We start from the raw sequence: 15,382 nt of genomic DNA on the forward strand, positions 1-15,382 counted from the left end.
CTCACTCTCAGGGATCCCTGAGCATGGGGCTATGCTTTCTTTACATTCAGCAGGATATTTTTCAAGACTTACCCTGTTTCTTTCTTTTTCTTTGCTTACAGTGCCCACACATGGGCACATAGATGGGGTGTTCAGAGAAGTGGATTTGGGTTTTGAATTGGTTACTGTAAGGGAGCAAGTAGAGTTGGGGAAGTATAGTTAGAATGAAAACAGAAGCAAACATCGAATACTACTGGCCCCTGAGCCTTTATTCCTCCTGCCTTACCCCAAACCCTAGGGGTGAGGTTTTTAAAAAAAAATTTATGGAGGTTGGTTGCTGCCCTTATCACTATTATTTAGAGAGAAGTTTGGGCCAGTCTGGAACTGGATAATAGCATTGTTATGAACTGCTTGGGAATCCCCCACCCCCCAGTTCAGAGGACATCCTTTCTTCAGCATCTTCGATTTTTTGGAAACAGCCAGGGCCATTGCTGCTAAGAATAGCAACAGATTTGTCTAAACAAACACGGTCATCTCCAAGTGATATCATGGCTGGAGGAAAGCTCCCAGTTTGGTGATGGGGGGTGTTGGTCAGTTTGGCCAACAGTCCCCTCCACACCCCACACCCCCCTAAGCTCCCCTAAGCTCTGTCTTCCTGATGAGATAGCAGGGTTGGGAAGAAGCCTGGCTGGATGGGAATCAGACAAGGGATAGATCTGGTCAGTGATGAGGGTGAGGTTATTTTTCCTTCTCTAAATCCAGCCAGATCATCCCGCCCTACCATCTCCAGCCTAGCCCATGCAAAGTCTTTGTACCTCTGTGAAAGGAAAGCAAGATCTCACTGGGTATGGAGTAGGAAGCTAGAGCCTGGGGAGGATAGATAGGAAGTGAGGAAGCAAGTGAGGAAACGTGAACCTGGGGAAAAATGGGACTGTACATATAAAGACCAAGATAGGTACAAATGAGGCTGGGGAGAGCTAGAAGAGGTTTGAGGAACTGAGTAAGGCTGATCTCATGGAAGAATGTGGGAATCTTGGAAGTTTGGGAAGGGGGTTTATGTTTGTGGGGAGGCAGAAGAGTTTGGGGTCATGGAAGCCTCTGATAGCATAGAAGAGCTGGCGCAGAGTGTAAGGGGACTGCAGAAGCATTGAGGAAGGGAAAAGACTGACTTTGGGGGGTGTAGTTATCTGCTCAGGGCTAGGGCCAAGGCTAGCACATGGATCTCTTCAACTACAGCTTGTAAAAGTTTCCCTCGTAGGACACGGCACGCTTCAGCCAGGCAGAGTTGGGGTGTGTGGGGGGGACAGGAACTGTTTTGTTGGGGGGGGGCAGCACTAAGTTGGGAGAGAAAGCAGCTCCACACCCTAGAGGTCATCCTACTAAAGAGAGCTCTGTGTGTGTGTGTGTGTGTGTGTGTGTGTGTAGGTGTATTTGTGCTTAAGTCTTAATCTATCCATAAGCATGAATTGTGTCACTGGTGCTACGTTTGTCTGCATGTATCTATGTATATCTGGGGGGAATGCCAGGTTATGGCCATGTGCCAGGCTGGGTGGGAGGAGCCAGGATAGTGATTCAAATGAGGTTTGTGGATGTCATGGGTCATGAGTTTGATGCAGAGAAAAGAAGTTAAATTTTATTCTAGAGAGGGGATGAAAATACCACATAGTTAAAAAAAGAACAGACAAGCATCTAGTGCAGCAGCCAAAGAAGGGACAGGCAGAAAATGGGTGTTCTGTAAATCAGCTGGGACCAGTTCTTGGGCTTGAAATTGAGTAGGTCATCACTAGTGACACAACAAGGTTATGAGCACGGTTCTACAAACAGAGGCTAATTGCCTTCCATCCCCGCCTCATCTTGCATGTTCTGACTTTGGGTGATCAAGGTTCCTGCTGGTATGTGAAAAGACGCAAGTGTCCCTCACAACTGCCTCAGATTTGGTAATCAGCTAGCTTTACTAGGCTGGCCTGAAAATGTATATTGTATATTTCCTTGTATTTGACTGGGGGAGTTATTGGTGGTGATGGGGTAAGTGTTGGAGATGATGGGGGGCTGGAGTAATTGTTGGGGGTGGATGGTTTGGAATCAGGAAGGGGAGTGTCGTTGGGAATAGTTGGGTTGTGGGTGAGGGGGTCTTCTCATGAGTTCTCTGGGATTGATGTTCCCCCTTTCCTGCCCTCTCCCCTCCCTCTCCCCACTCTTCCCTGTCTCCTGCCAGATGGCCACTCCTGTTCTGTGGGCCTGCTTCGTGGTTCTTGCCGCAGGGGTCGTGGCGTATGCCCAGAGACACAGCCAGCAAGGTGAGTGACTCAGATTTTAGAAGAACACATCATGTCTCTTTCTTCCTGTACGTCCCTGGTTCTGGCTTTCCATGGATCTGTGTTGGGATAACTTGGCTTTGGCTCGGGAAGAATGAAGGATATCTCCTAAGCCTGAGTCAGCTGCATTGACTCAGGTTAGATTGTGAGGAGGACTTTGCCCCAATTCCCCCAAGTCTGTGCTCTCAGATAGGGAATGGAAGAGAGAATCACTTCAAGAAAACCGATTTATGGTCCAGCCAACATTTTGCATAATCCAGACTCCTACTTTGACATCATCCAGCCAGGAATCATTGCCTAATTATGTGCCTAGCTCCATCCTAGGCACTCTTTAAAAGACATGCTCTCTGCCCTTAGAGACCTTGCTATGTGGAAAAGACATAGCCTTCAGCCTCTTTCACAGAATCTGTGCTCTTAATTTTGGGAATAGCTGGTGTCTCGTTGCCATGGTGACACTGGCTTCACCTGTCATCATAGCGAATAGATAAACAAACAAATGTATAAATGCCATTTGATTCTGGTGTCCTTGAGGCTCCCTCCTCTCCTCAGTTCCCCAAACTCTCCCTCTCCTGGCTCGGACCAAAGACATGCTTCCTCTCCCCTATACCTCATGTTCTCCTAACACCTGTTCCCAATTCCTCTTTGTGTTCTCCTTGGTTCTATGCTAATTGCTAATTCACAACCCCCCACCCTTTAACTCCCTCCCTCTTTTTTACTCTTGCAGCTGCTTCTGAGGAAAGAAAGATAAAAAGAAATCATTACAGCAGGAAGGAGTGAAGCTAGATTATAAAAAGGCTTGCTGATAGCAAGAATCGGGACAGGAGACATGTTTTCTCTCTATTATTGGGTATCTTTTCCTCTAGCTAGTTTTCTCCTTGTGCTAGAAGACTAGAAAGGTAGGAAGGGAAGGCTAAGTTAGGAAGGGCTAAGAACACCAAACGGAGAATTTTGCATTTGATCCTGCAAATAATAAGGAGTAACTGGAATGTATTAAGTAAGTGGGGTAACGTGGTCTGGCCTGTGTTTTAGGAAAATCCTTTTTGGGATTGAACAGAGAATGGATGATAGAAGAGACTTCTTCTCCCCCACTACCTGGCTTTTCTTATGCTTGATGCCTAGTTTTCTTTCTCACAGAGAAACTCGTTATCTTTCCCCCTAAACTGTTTCTGCCTCCTAACTTCCCTGTATTATAGAGTACCACCATCCTCCTAGTCTCCCAGGCTGGAAAATTAGGTGTCATCTTCCACACTCCATGACTGCCATATCCAAAGCCTGTGGATTTCACCTTTGCAACATCTCTGATATACCCCCTTCTCTTCTCTGACATTGCCACCAGCCTGCTGCAGGCTCTTACCACTCATGCTTGAACCATATGCTGGTGGATTCACTTGCTTCAAGTCTCTTCTCACTCTCATCCATCCTCCAATCCCAAAGAGATTTTCCTAAAACACAGGCCAGACCACGTTACCCCCCTTACTTAATACATTCCAGTGGCTCCTTATCCAGGATCAAATGCAAAATTCTTTGGTATTCCAAGCCCTTCCTAATTTAGTCCTCCTTTCCCACCTTTCTAGTATTCTTAGCTTTATATTATTCCATTCTTTTTGATTTGGTGACAATAGCATCCTTGCTTTTGTCACATAAGACATCCCCTCTCCTAACCCCCAGCAAAGAGAAGACTATTTGAGAATTCATCTTTAGAGGATCATAGGATCTTTGCTTCTCATCAAGTTATGGATAAGCTATGGGCAGGCTCAGCCTCTAAGATTAGATGTTCAACTGTTTCTTTAGGGATCAGGGGAGCTCTGGGAAAGGTCCTAGAGTAGGAGGAGGGGCCAGGAATGTGCTGGCTTCAGGGAAAATACAGAGGCCTTCTGGCCCATGGAGTCTCCCTGGGAAAATTATCTCCTCAACTAGACCCAGCTAGAATCTTTTTCCCCCCTATCTCTGTTCCTTTCATGACCTTTAGAGACCAAGTTTGAACATGATGCACTATCCATTATATCATACACCATTTACCTGGGGGGCTGAGTTCTAAACTCCTGTGGGGGAAGGAGATTTTGTTAAAGAGAAAGATGTATCAAAATATGAGAGAACTTGGGCAGTGGAAATCCTGCTTCATGCCATATATAGGAAATTAATTCAACACCTCCCCCTTTGTTTTTCAGCTAAGGAAACTGAGGGTATTTATTACCAAACCTGGGACTCCAAATCAAATCTAAGTCTCCTGACTTCACTTAAATTCAGTTTTCTTTCTCTAATACCAAACTGTTTATACCACCTTCCACCTCTTTCCCCATTTAATAATGATCTTTTGAAGATGAGAAGACAGTCAGTAACACTTTGGACCCATGGAAGAGGTGTTTCAAGGGTCTCTTGGTCCATGGGGAGGTTCCTGCTATAGTGGCTTCTATGGAGGGAATGAGAGTGTTAATTAGATTTTTCAGGCTGAGCAGCATTGCCTTCATTTTCTGCTCAATAAACTTGTTCCTGGGATCACTCTGACTAGGGAGGTTTGGTGATTGAAGCTTGATCTGGCCATGGCTCCTTACATCCCACAAATTGTGCCTCTAGCAGAGAGTAGCCCTTTGGAGTAGCAGAAAGGAAAACTATCTCCCTAGAAAGGAAAGCAGAAATTTCAGGAGGACTTCAAATACTTGAAGGGCCCTTAAATGCCTTGTCATGTGAAATAGGCAAGGCAACAAGCATTCATTAAGTTCTTGCTATGTACCAATCATAGTGCTACAGGGTAGAGATGTAAATACAAGCAACAACAACAAAAAAAAAAAAGGTCCTACTCTCACAGGAACTCACAGTCAAAATGGGTAAACGAAGGACAGCCTATCAAAGGGAACTGAAGGGTTGGGGGTAGATCGTGGTAGCAGCATAGCTGAGATTAGAGTGAAGCATGGCCAGCTTGAGCCCATTCCCAGGGAAGTTCCAGGGTGAGATGGCAGCTGAGGCTGAGTATCAGAGTTCAGAAAGTCAGAAACAGAGCCAGGAGGGGAATGAAGGTTGGCCAGCCTGGGCTCCTCACCAAGATGGAAGCCCTGGGAGGAACTCACCAGTGGGAGAAAGGAGTCAACTTGGCAGAAGGATGTTCTGGGGAGAGGAAGCCCCAGGTGCTGAGGGAAGGAAGAGGGAATAGACTTGCTCTGCTTGGTCCTGGAGGGCAGAACTAGGGACACAGGGGGATGTTCCTAGGATGCAAATTTGAACTCAGAATATAGATCTCTCCTAACAAGTAGATTCTCCCAAAGTAGGACAGCAGAAATATCAAGGCAGTAGGAACTTCTCTACCCCATAGTCACACAACCATAGCTTTAGGGCTGGAAAGACCTCAGAGACCCTCTAGAGCAACACTTCTCTCCCTCTTCTACCCCTCATTTTGCAGATGAGGAAATTGAGACCCAGGAAAGTTAAGCAGCTTACCAGGTGCTAAGTGGTAGAGGTGATATTTGAACCTAGGTCCTCTAACTTTAGATCCATGACTCAGAGGGCACCCAATCTGGGTGTCAGCCTTAGTACCTCACTACCTCTCACCCCTCATATCCAATCTGTAGTCTATAAATTTCACCTTTGCAACATCTTTCCAATATACCCCCTTGTCTCTTCTGTCACCACCACGGTGCAGGACCTCATTGCTTCACAGCTTGGCTGCTAGTGGGTCTACTGTCCTTCAATTGCTTCTCACTCCAATTCATCCTCCGTTTGGCATTTTTCCTAAAGTACAAGTCACCTTGAGCCTCCCCCCACTCCCATCCCTGCTCCATTCAGTAAACTTCAGTGGCTTCTTATCACTTGCAGGATCAAACAGAAAAGCTTCTGGTGTTCAAAAAGCCTTAATAACCTAGTTCCTACCCCTACTTTCACTTTTCTAGTCTTCTTACACCTTACTCCCTTCTACACATTCTTTGATCTAGTGCCACTGGCTTCCTTGCCTTGCCACGATTGAGACACTCTGCCTCTATCTCTGGGCATTTTCTCTGACTCTCCCTCATGCCTGGAATGCTCCCTTCCTCATCTCTGCTTCCTGGATTTCCTGCTTTCCTTCAAGTCCCAACTAAAATACCATTCCCTATTAGAAGTCCTTTCTAATTCTTCTTAATTCTAATGCCTTCCCTCTCTAATTTCCGATTTATCCTGTGTATGGCATGTTTGCATATTTTTTTTTGTTGCCTCCATTACTCTGTGATCTCCTTGAGGGCAGGGACTATCTGTTGCCTCTTTTTCTTTTCCCAGTGCTGAGCCCAGTACTTGGCACATAGCAAGCCCTTAATAAATGCTTCTTGACTGACTTACTCTTTCTATAGAATCAAAAGCTGATAAGTACTTGATGGGGATGCATTAAAGCAGGGGTTCTGAATCCTTTATGTGTCCTGGACTCCTGAACCTAAAGGTTCCCTCTCACAATAATTTCTTTAAATATACAAAATAAACTACATGGGTTTACAAAGAGAATCAGTTATATTCAAATACATATAAAATATTTATTTATTTAATAATATTAGCTTTTGTTTTGCAAAATACATGCAGATAGTTTTCAATATCCACCCTTGAAAAATCTTATATTCCAATTTTTTCTCCCTCCCTTCACCTAGATAGCAAGTAATCCAGTATAGATAGTTCAAACATGTGCAGTTCATGTAAACATATTACCACATTTATCATGCTGCACAAGAAAAATCAGATCAAAAAGGGGAAAACTTGAGAGAAAAAAACAAGCAAACAAACAATAAAAGGTAAAAATCCTATGCTGTGATCCATGTTCAATCTCCATAGTCTTCTCTCTGGATTTGGATGGTTCTTTCCCTTACAAGTCTATTAGAATTGGCTCTTATCAAAATATGTTAATCCCAGATTGAGAGTGTAGGAAATTTATGATTATTTTAAGGCACAGGTGAGATGGTTAGCTAGCTGACATGGTACACAGAACTCTGGATTTGAATCCTTCATTAAATGATTACTCCTGTGTGACACTGTTGCTGAACTTGCCTGAGACTCAGTTCCTCTTTGATTAAATGCAGATAGCTGCACTTAATTATATAACTATATAGCATGGTAGCACTTAGCTCATAGGGTTGGTGTGAGACTCAGAAGAGATAATATATGCAAGTACTTTGCAAACCTTAAAGTGTTATATAAATGGTAGTTATTATGAAGTCTGATATTAGTGGAAAAAACTAAATTGTCTCCTAAGGTTCCTTCCATGTGGAATTCTTTGGAGCTTTCCAAGATTGTGTGACTGTACAGTTGCAGCTTTTGATGGAGAATTTAGGGAGGGAAGGAACCTTAGCCATCATGTAGACCAATCTTTCTCACTTTATAGGTGACAAGCAAAGTGTAGGATGGCAAAGCCAGAGTTCAAATTCAGACTGTTGTTTTTGAAATTCAGGGCTCTTTTCATTGGGTCTTTAGACTCTGCTGTCTCTCATGAATCTCTATCTGAGTAGAAAGGAGAGGGAACATAGCTGGGGAAGAAAGATGTAGGAATGGTTATAGATCCAGGTGCAGCTGAATGGAATTGTGGCCCCCTGCTCTAGAGGCCAGACCCAGAGAGGGGATGTGAGTGTGATGTCAGACAGGGAGTTTTGAGTGAAGCAGTAGCCTGTATGAAGCAGGTGGAAGGAGATGAGGATGACTACTCCATTTCCTGGAGCTTTTCCTTCAGTCACTTTTTACTTCCTGCCCTCCCCAGGGACCTCAGTGTGCCCTCATTCTGCCCTCTTTGCTTCCCCTCCTGGATGCTCAATACTGATGACGTGAGTCACTGTCCCCAAGGTAATGACTTTTTTTTCTCCGACTTCTGGTTTTGCTGCCCCAGTGATGTCCTCAGGGATGCTCTTTGTACCAAAGCAGGTACAGGGAGAAGTGGGAGAGAGACAGCTCTGAAAACAGAGAGTGGGACAAAAGAGGGACAGAGGGAAAGAGCTGTTTGTGAATGATGGGGAAAAGCAGAAAGGAGGGAGACAAACATAATGGTGTACGGAAAAAAAAAATCATTAAATTTGGATTCAATGATAATCTTAGCTTTTTATCTGTGAAGTGAAGATTTTGGATTACCTTTAGTTATATGTCTTAACACCTGAACTTCAATTCTCATTTTGTACTTGGCTATGTATAACCTTGAGTAAATCATTTAACTTTTCATAATATCAAAGAAAGGAATTAGATAATTTTTGTAATTCCAATTCTTAGGCCTATGAGAGAAGGCAGAGATACAAAAGAGAGCTTTCTGGAAAGGGAGAAAGCTGGGGAGGAGAGAGAGAGAAAAGAGACAGATTAAGAGGGAGATGGAGAGGTCTTTCTCTTCACCCTGTGCTAGTGGGGCAGAGGTCTGGTTTTCTCTTCCCCACTTCCTCCTTCTGGGCTCCAGCTGATTTACCAAAAATATCCTGTGCTTCTGGGCTGACTGGTAGCTATGTAAATGTATTTGTGGCTGTGTTGGTCTATGCTATGACTGTGGGTGTAAGTGTATGCATTTCTGAGGATAGGTGATGGGAGAGATTTCAAAGGAGGGAACTGGCAGGTAATTGTGTGTGCTTCAGGGGTGTGTGTGAACCTGGATCTGCTGTATTTTGTGTTTGCATTTCTTTGTATCTGAAGGCCAGGATATTTTGTCTTTTAACTGGGGATTTTTTTCAAGGCTGTCACTCCCTTCTTAACATGGAGGGTATATTTTCTGGATTGTGACCAGCTAGCTCTTCCTTTCAGACCAGAATTTATCTCAGAGATTGTATCTGAAAACCCCCTTCATTAGGGGGTTTTCTGAGATATTGCCCCAACCCCTTTTTCCCATAGCATGGAACCCTGAGGAGGGGGTAGCAGGTGGTGCTGAGAGTCAGGTGAGATGGATAGGCTGTTGCTGAAAAGTGATGACGGCCAGTGGCTGGGGAAGCCCACAGAGGCCTCAATTCATTTCCGCAGGCAGCCCAGGGGATGGATCAGAAATCCAGCTTGAACCCTGGGCCCCCTAACTTCTCTGCTCCTCCACCGTGCTTTAAACTCCTTGGCCTGCCTGCCCAGCCTCCTCCCCCAAAGCTTGGGCCTCAGGCACCTAGGCTCTCCCTCTGATATCCCATCCACAAGCTCCCTAATCCCATCACAGTTTTCCTCACCCAATCCCATAGGCAGAAGAGTTAGAACCAATAAGGGCCAATCTCTTCATCTCTCCACTAGGCACAAAGACAGTCTTGAACATAGAATCCTAGCGCTACAAAGTCATTTTCCTTAGACTTCTACCTTTCTTTAACACATAAGGAAACTGAGATATAAGGGGGTGAAGAGACTTGTGTAAGGTGGCAGTGAATCATGGTAGAACCAGAACTGATGCCCACATCTCCAGATTTCCAGTCATGCTTTTTTTTGGAAAAAGTGTGGAATAGTGTCAAAAGCAAATGGAGTTCTTTAGAATTCCATTTCCCTATAACCAGATCCTTAAACTCAGAGTTGGGCTAAACTTCTTCTAGGATCTATAAGGATATCTCTTCCCTCTTCTCCCCATCTTTGTAGAGTGTAGCCTGTCTTCACCTGAATATTCTAAAGAATAGTTCAAGGGGTGGAAAAGTGTATGGGAATAGAGCTAGAAATGGGACGGAATAGATGAGCGATTCTGATGGGCGCTGTGTATTCTTTGGATGATGAACTTGGATGAATTGGTGTTTTTAGCATTATCCTAGGAGGTGATGCTGAGTATCTACAGGATAGATCTCCTTAAGTTCTAGTCTGAAGAGCTACAGAAGCCACACTTATTTACTCTGTTTATATAGTAATTTACACACTCTTTGACCCCACAGAAGATGTTCTTTGAAGAACAATGGGACCAAGTCACTAAGATCTCTCCTTGAAGCATTCTCTTCCCCTGAAGTCCCCCTTCAGAGTGACTATTCTGAAATGAGCCACATCTTCTCCCCCAAAGATTGGAGGTTCTTTGTAGATAGGGGTAAGGTTTTTTCCCCTTCCAAAAGAAACAGAAGACAAAGAGAGGGACTTCTTGGACAGGAAAGTCGAGAGTGATCCCTCTCTTGGGTAGTACGAGAATAGCTCTGCCTTTCTTTCTTCTTCTCCCTTCCAATAGGTACATAGAGCCACATTGATTAGGAACCGAGTGTTCATTCCAGCTCAGCTGTTCTGGAGATGTTCTCCCCTCCCTGATGGGTTGGAATGTGACTCTCTGTATTCCATATTCACAATCTGTATTCAAGTGTCATCTTGACTATTTGAGTCCATGTGTAATATAGTGATGTGTGAGCTAGTCTTCATGGTGAGACTCACCGTAGTTCTCTCTGTAGACTCTGGTGTAACTACGTGAATAGTATGACTATTAGTGTGGTTCTGACCACAGCCATGGGAGGCTGTGTGTGTGACTGCATATAATTGTATGTGGCCACTGCTGTTTCCAGTGAAATTGTGTATGCTGTCCTCCAACCATCCCCTTTCTCTCCTTGTTCCCTTTGTTTTTATGACCTCATCTTCTCTGTCCCACTCACCCCCCTCCCCATCTATCAATCTTTTCACAAATGATTCTTTTAAAGGCTTTGTCACAATGTCAAGGCCAAGAACTCTGTACCCTTTCTAATCCACTGTGCCCCTAGCCCTCATTGTCTCCCCACCGATGTCATTTTCACTGACTCCCTGCTCTGAACCTACATTCATTCCCCAATGCTCTCTCCCTTGCTTCTCTTATCCCCCCTATGGCAATTCCATGATTTCCTACTGTCACCACTCTCCTTATTTCCTTGCTGTATCTCAACCTCAATGTCCCCAGTGACAATTTGACTCCCTTGCGAACATCCAACCTCTACCTCCAAATTCATTCCCTCATCTTTAACTTTGTGTTGTGTGTGTGCACACACTGCATTGTGTACCTTTTCCCATGTTGATTTAATTTCAAAAATGGAAAAGAATTTGCAAAGAGATATGGGAACAAGATAGGGGTAGGTGAAAATATTGAGGAACTGGATAAAGAAGATATCTATCCTCCCAAATATAATTTTGATACTTTTTCTTTACTTTGTATCATTTTCATTCTGATGGTTATTGTGTAATCTCACTGCCATTGTGGTGTGAATATTTTTTGTTACAGTTACTCTTTTGTCTCTGTGTTACTGTGTCATCATTGTCATTGCCTCTATGTTTTTGTCTTGTTGGGTCATTGTTGGACTGTGCTGTTTGAATGTTATGGCATTATTTCACTGTGATTTTCTTTTAATGACTTACTGACTCAGTGGTCTCACTAGACGGTCAGTTCTTACATCTCCTTCTCTTGCAGCTGGATGGACCGGAGATGCTGCCTGGGCCCCAAGAGGTCTCTGGGGGGGCAGGGAAGGGGGGTCCTTTGGAACGTTTCCTTAAAGTTCCAGATTCTGGAAATAGAATTCCAAGGAGCTGGAGTTGGGTCTCCTGCCCAGCCCTGATAGAGGGTGAGAATCCAAGGTGGGGCCAGCATTCAGAACTGGGGAGGGAGAAGCCGAGATCTAAGCCTCTCGTCATTGGATCTCTGAAGAGGAGAGGAGAGATGGTGGGGGCCAAGGAGAGTTTCACATCTGTGTTTCAGGCTGGCTTCCTGGGGCCTATTCCACCCCATCCATCCTGTCCCTGCCATTCATTTGTCTTGTCTACCTCCCAGGGAAAGGGGTCAGAGGGGGATGGGAGAAATAGAATGGTTGAACCTTGGGTGTAAAGACCGATAGGTAGATGGGGGAGACTCCTCTTTCTCACTGGCCATATCTTCTCCCCCCTCTCCAAACTTTTTCTTTCTTTAGCTACATAGATAGGAGCTCAGACTCACAAAATCAGAGAATGTAGTGTTAGAAGGGATTTTAAAGGTACTATATAGCTCAACTCCTGATTTTTATATATGAGATGTGGAGGCTCAGAAATATAAAGTTTTTTTTTTTTCTCTCAAGGTCACACAAGGATATATCAGTGCTAGAATTTAAACAAGAGGTTCTTACTTTGAATTCTATTGCTCCTTCCTATCCTACTTTCCAGGTAGTCAAATCAGTGTCTTATTAATCCAAAGGCACGGGAAGAAGAGGAGAGGAACAAGCATTTATTAAATGTTTATTATGTGTCAGGCACTGTACCTAAGCCCTTTGCAAATATTATCTCATCATGGGGGAATGGAAGAGAAGGGAAAGTATTTATTAAATGCCTGCTATGTGCCAAGTATTGTGCTAAGTACTTCATACATTTTATCTCATTTGATCCTCACAGCAACTCTGGGAAGTAGATGCTATTACCCTACTTTACAGCTGAGGAAATAAACTGGGGTAGGGGTTGCTCAGAGTCACACAGCTATAAGTGCCTAAGTCCAAATTTGAATTCAGGTCTTTCTGATTCCAGGCCTAATGCTCTCTATCTACTTTGCTACTAGCTGTGTAGGTCTGATATCAAAAGTCAGACCTATCAACAACAGGGGGAGGCACAAGCCACATCCCCAGCTCCCCACATTGAGGTTCTGCGGACAGTATAGGGGAATTTGTTGGAATTTAGCAAGCTAGAATTTCCCTGGAGGTTAGATGAAAGTCTCTTTTTAAAGACCAAAGTATGGGAACCACATTCCCTCCTACCCCATTCTCTTTGAGTTCTAAGTGGGAGGAACTGAGGGGGAAGTGGGTAATAATTGGAGAGAGGATTCGTTAATGTGATCAGAGTTTAGATACAAGGTCCCGTGACCTGACTGAAGGGATGGGGTTCCCAGCCTTCCAATCCTCTGAAGGATGGGAGGCCCTTCATTAACAAGTGTAATTAAGACTCTTTGAGGATAGACTAGGCCTGGCCTTAATTGGCTTGTTAACAGGAATCCCCCCCAGACTCAGCAGGTCTGCTCTCCTGACGGAGAAATAATTAGCAGGAATGTTAATAAGAAATCTTCAGAGGCTTAGGCTTTAGGTACAGCCACCTAATCACCCAAGAGCTATTGATTGGGGTGATTTTGCTATTTATCCATCTGTCTCTGTGAGGGAGGTGTCCATCTGTCTTTTCTGTCAGTTCTGTGTGAAGGTAGGATGATGATGATGATGATGATGATGTGTGTGTGTGTGTATGTGTGTGGTGTTTGTGTGTGTATACTCCGTTCATTCCCCCATCTATTTATCTGTTCAGCTTATTGGGCAGGATTTCTGGGTTCCTCTAGGAGTGGATGAAATTTTTGGTAGGGTAAGGTTTTTGTTACTTTCTCTGGCTAAATTGGTCTCTTGCCTTCTTTTCTATCCCCTATATATTTACTCTTCCCTGCTGTGGCATAGATAACTCAAGGTGTAGGAAGGAGCAATTGGGAATTCAGTCTCTGGAGAGACTATTTCATTTTTTTTAATAGTACTTTATTTTTCTAAATGCATGTAAAGATAGTTTTTAACGTACATTTAAAAAAAAAAACTTTGGTTTCTAAATTCTTCTCCTTCTCTCCTCCCCTTGCCTCCCCCCCTTTCCAAGACAGCAAGCAATCTGATATAGGTTAAATGTATGCAATGTGTTTTAAAACGTGTTTCCTTATTTGTCATATTGTGCAAGAAAAATCAGACCAAAAGGAGGAAAAAAAGCACAAGAAAGAAAAAACCAAACAAACAAGAAGATAAAAACACTATGCTTCAATCCACATTCATTTGGAGAGATTATGTCAAATACAAATAGTAACAACCACCCCCATCTGTCCTGCTGTCCTCTCTGAGACCAGAAAAACTTTCTCAGTCTAACTTCCATCTTTCCTGCTGTGACCCGAGATTATTTCTTTGGGAAAGGGGTACATATAGGCATCCTTGTGCAAGTGACGGGAAGATGACTGCTCTTTGTGAGAGTTAATGCTGCAGAATACACAAGTATGTGAGGAAGTGTGATACATGAATGTGAGGGAATGATTTACATTAAGAATTTTATTGAATGCTGGAAAGCACATTGAGCAGAGTTGCATGTACTGGGATGCTTTGATACTACCTAGCACGGGACTCGCAGGAGGGATGTTGGCTTGATCAGCTAGTGCCTCCCTATCTACCTACCACCCACCCCTATTCTGTGGCTTTAGAGTAGGGTGATAGAGATGTCTGGAGAGCCAAACAAACTGGCTTGTGTCTGTTATTATTACTCCTCCACCCCTTTCCTGACCCTTTCCAATGAGCAGAGTACTGGGTTTTGGTTTCTATGGGGAAGAGATAGAAGAACCTCAACAGTCTAACTTCTTCCCTTCCTCCCATTTATGAACTTTTGTTGCAGTGGAACAAGGCCCCTCACTATTCTGTCTCCGCTTGCTCCTGCCTGTGGCTCTGTGTGTTCCCTCCCCACCCTCCTCTGTGACAGTCCACCTCCCAGATGTCTGAAACCCACCTGTTGAAATGCTTACTTGCCACTGACATGGACCACTCTAGCCTATGCTGATCTCCCCCATTTCTGGTGCCCCTCCCAGTGGGCCATACTCATCTTTGAGCACATATTGTTTTGGATCTCCATGAGTCTCATCTTTCTAACCGGGTTCTGAGTTTTCCAAAGGCACGACTCATGTTGGTTTCTTCTCTGGCACCTATTCCCACAGTGCAGCCAGCATGGGGCAAGGCACACTTACCCCATAGTAACACACTTAGTGACTTTTATTCCATTCTCCTAATTTGGGGAGAGCCATTTGGAAGCATGTGGTATAGGGACACTTTGGGCTGAGGAAATTTAGACTTGTTCACTTTCCCAATTATCTATTGTTGAAAAATAAGATCAGAGGAACTATGAAGAAGTGGATAGAAGCTAGATTCTTAAGAAGAGGTTGTCATACTTTGATCTCGGGCAGATGGCATAAGACCTCCCCTCCCTTATTCTCAACTGTATCTCTCTCCCTTTTACTCTCTCTCCATGACATTCTTTCTCATTCTCTAACCTTTTCTGCTTTTTCTTTGTTTTCTTCCTACCTCCCTCTCTGATGTCTCTCCACCTTTCTTCAGCACTCCCCAATTTCCCTTGTTAGTCTGTCTCTCTTCCTCCCACTGTCTCCCCCTTCTTTCTCTCTTCCCTTCCTCCCCCCGTTCTCTCCCCCCCCCCCCCCCCCCCCCTTTTCTCCCCCCCCCCCCCCCCCCCCCTTCCTCTTTCTCTGACAGGTGCTCCCT

At 44.2% G+C, this 15,382-nt stretch overlaps 1 protein-coding gene across 3 annotated transcripts in view; it reads left to right on the forward strand.

Moving 5' to 3' along the window:
- The window catches only part of CNTFR (ciliary neurotrophic factor receptor), a 91,293-nt gene that overhangs the window by 40,596 nt on the left and 35,315 nt on the right, over positions 1-15,382 (forward strand). For all 3 annotated transcript variants that reach the window (XM_031945431.1, XM_031945432.1, XM_031945433.1), the window contains one exon: positions 2,195-2,276. In XM_031945431.1, coding sequence (XP_031801291.1) covers positions 2,195-2,276 — 82 coding nt within the window. The remainder of the gene's footprint in view (positions 1-2,194; positions 2,277-15,382) is intronic.

The sequence above is a fragment of the Sarcophilus harrisii genome, chromosome 1 (assembly GCF_902635505.1).
Source record: "Sarcophilus harrisii chromosome 1, mSarHar1.11, whole genome shotgun sequence".
NCBI classification, from domain to species: Eukaryota; Metazoa; Chordata; class Mammalia; order Dasyuromorphia; family Dasyuridae; genus Sarcophilus; species Sarcophilus harrisii.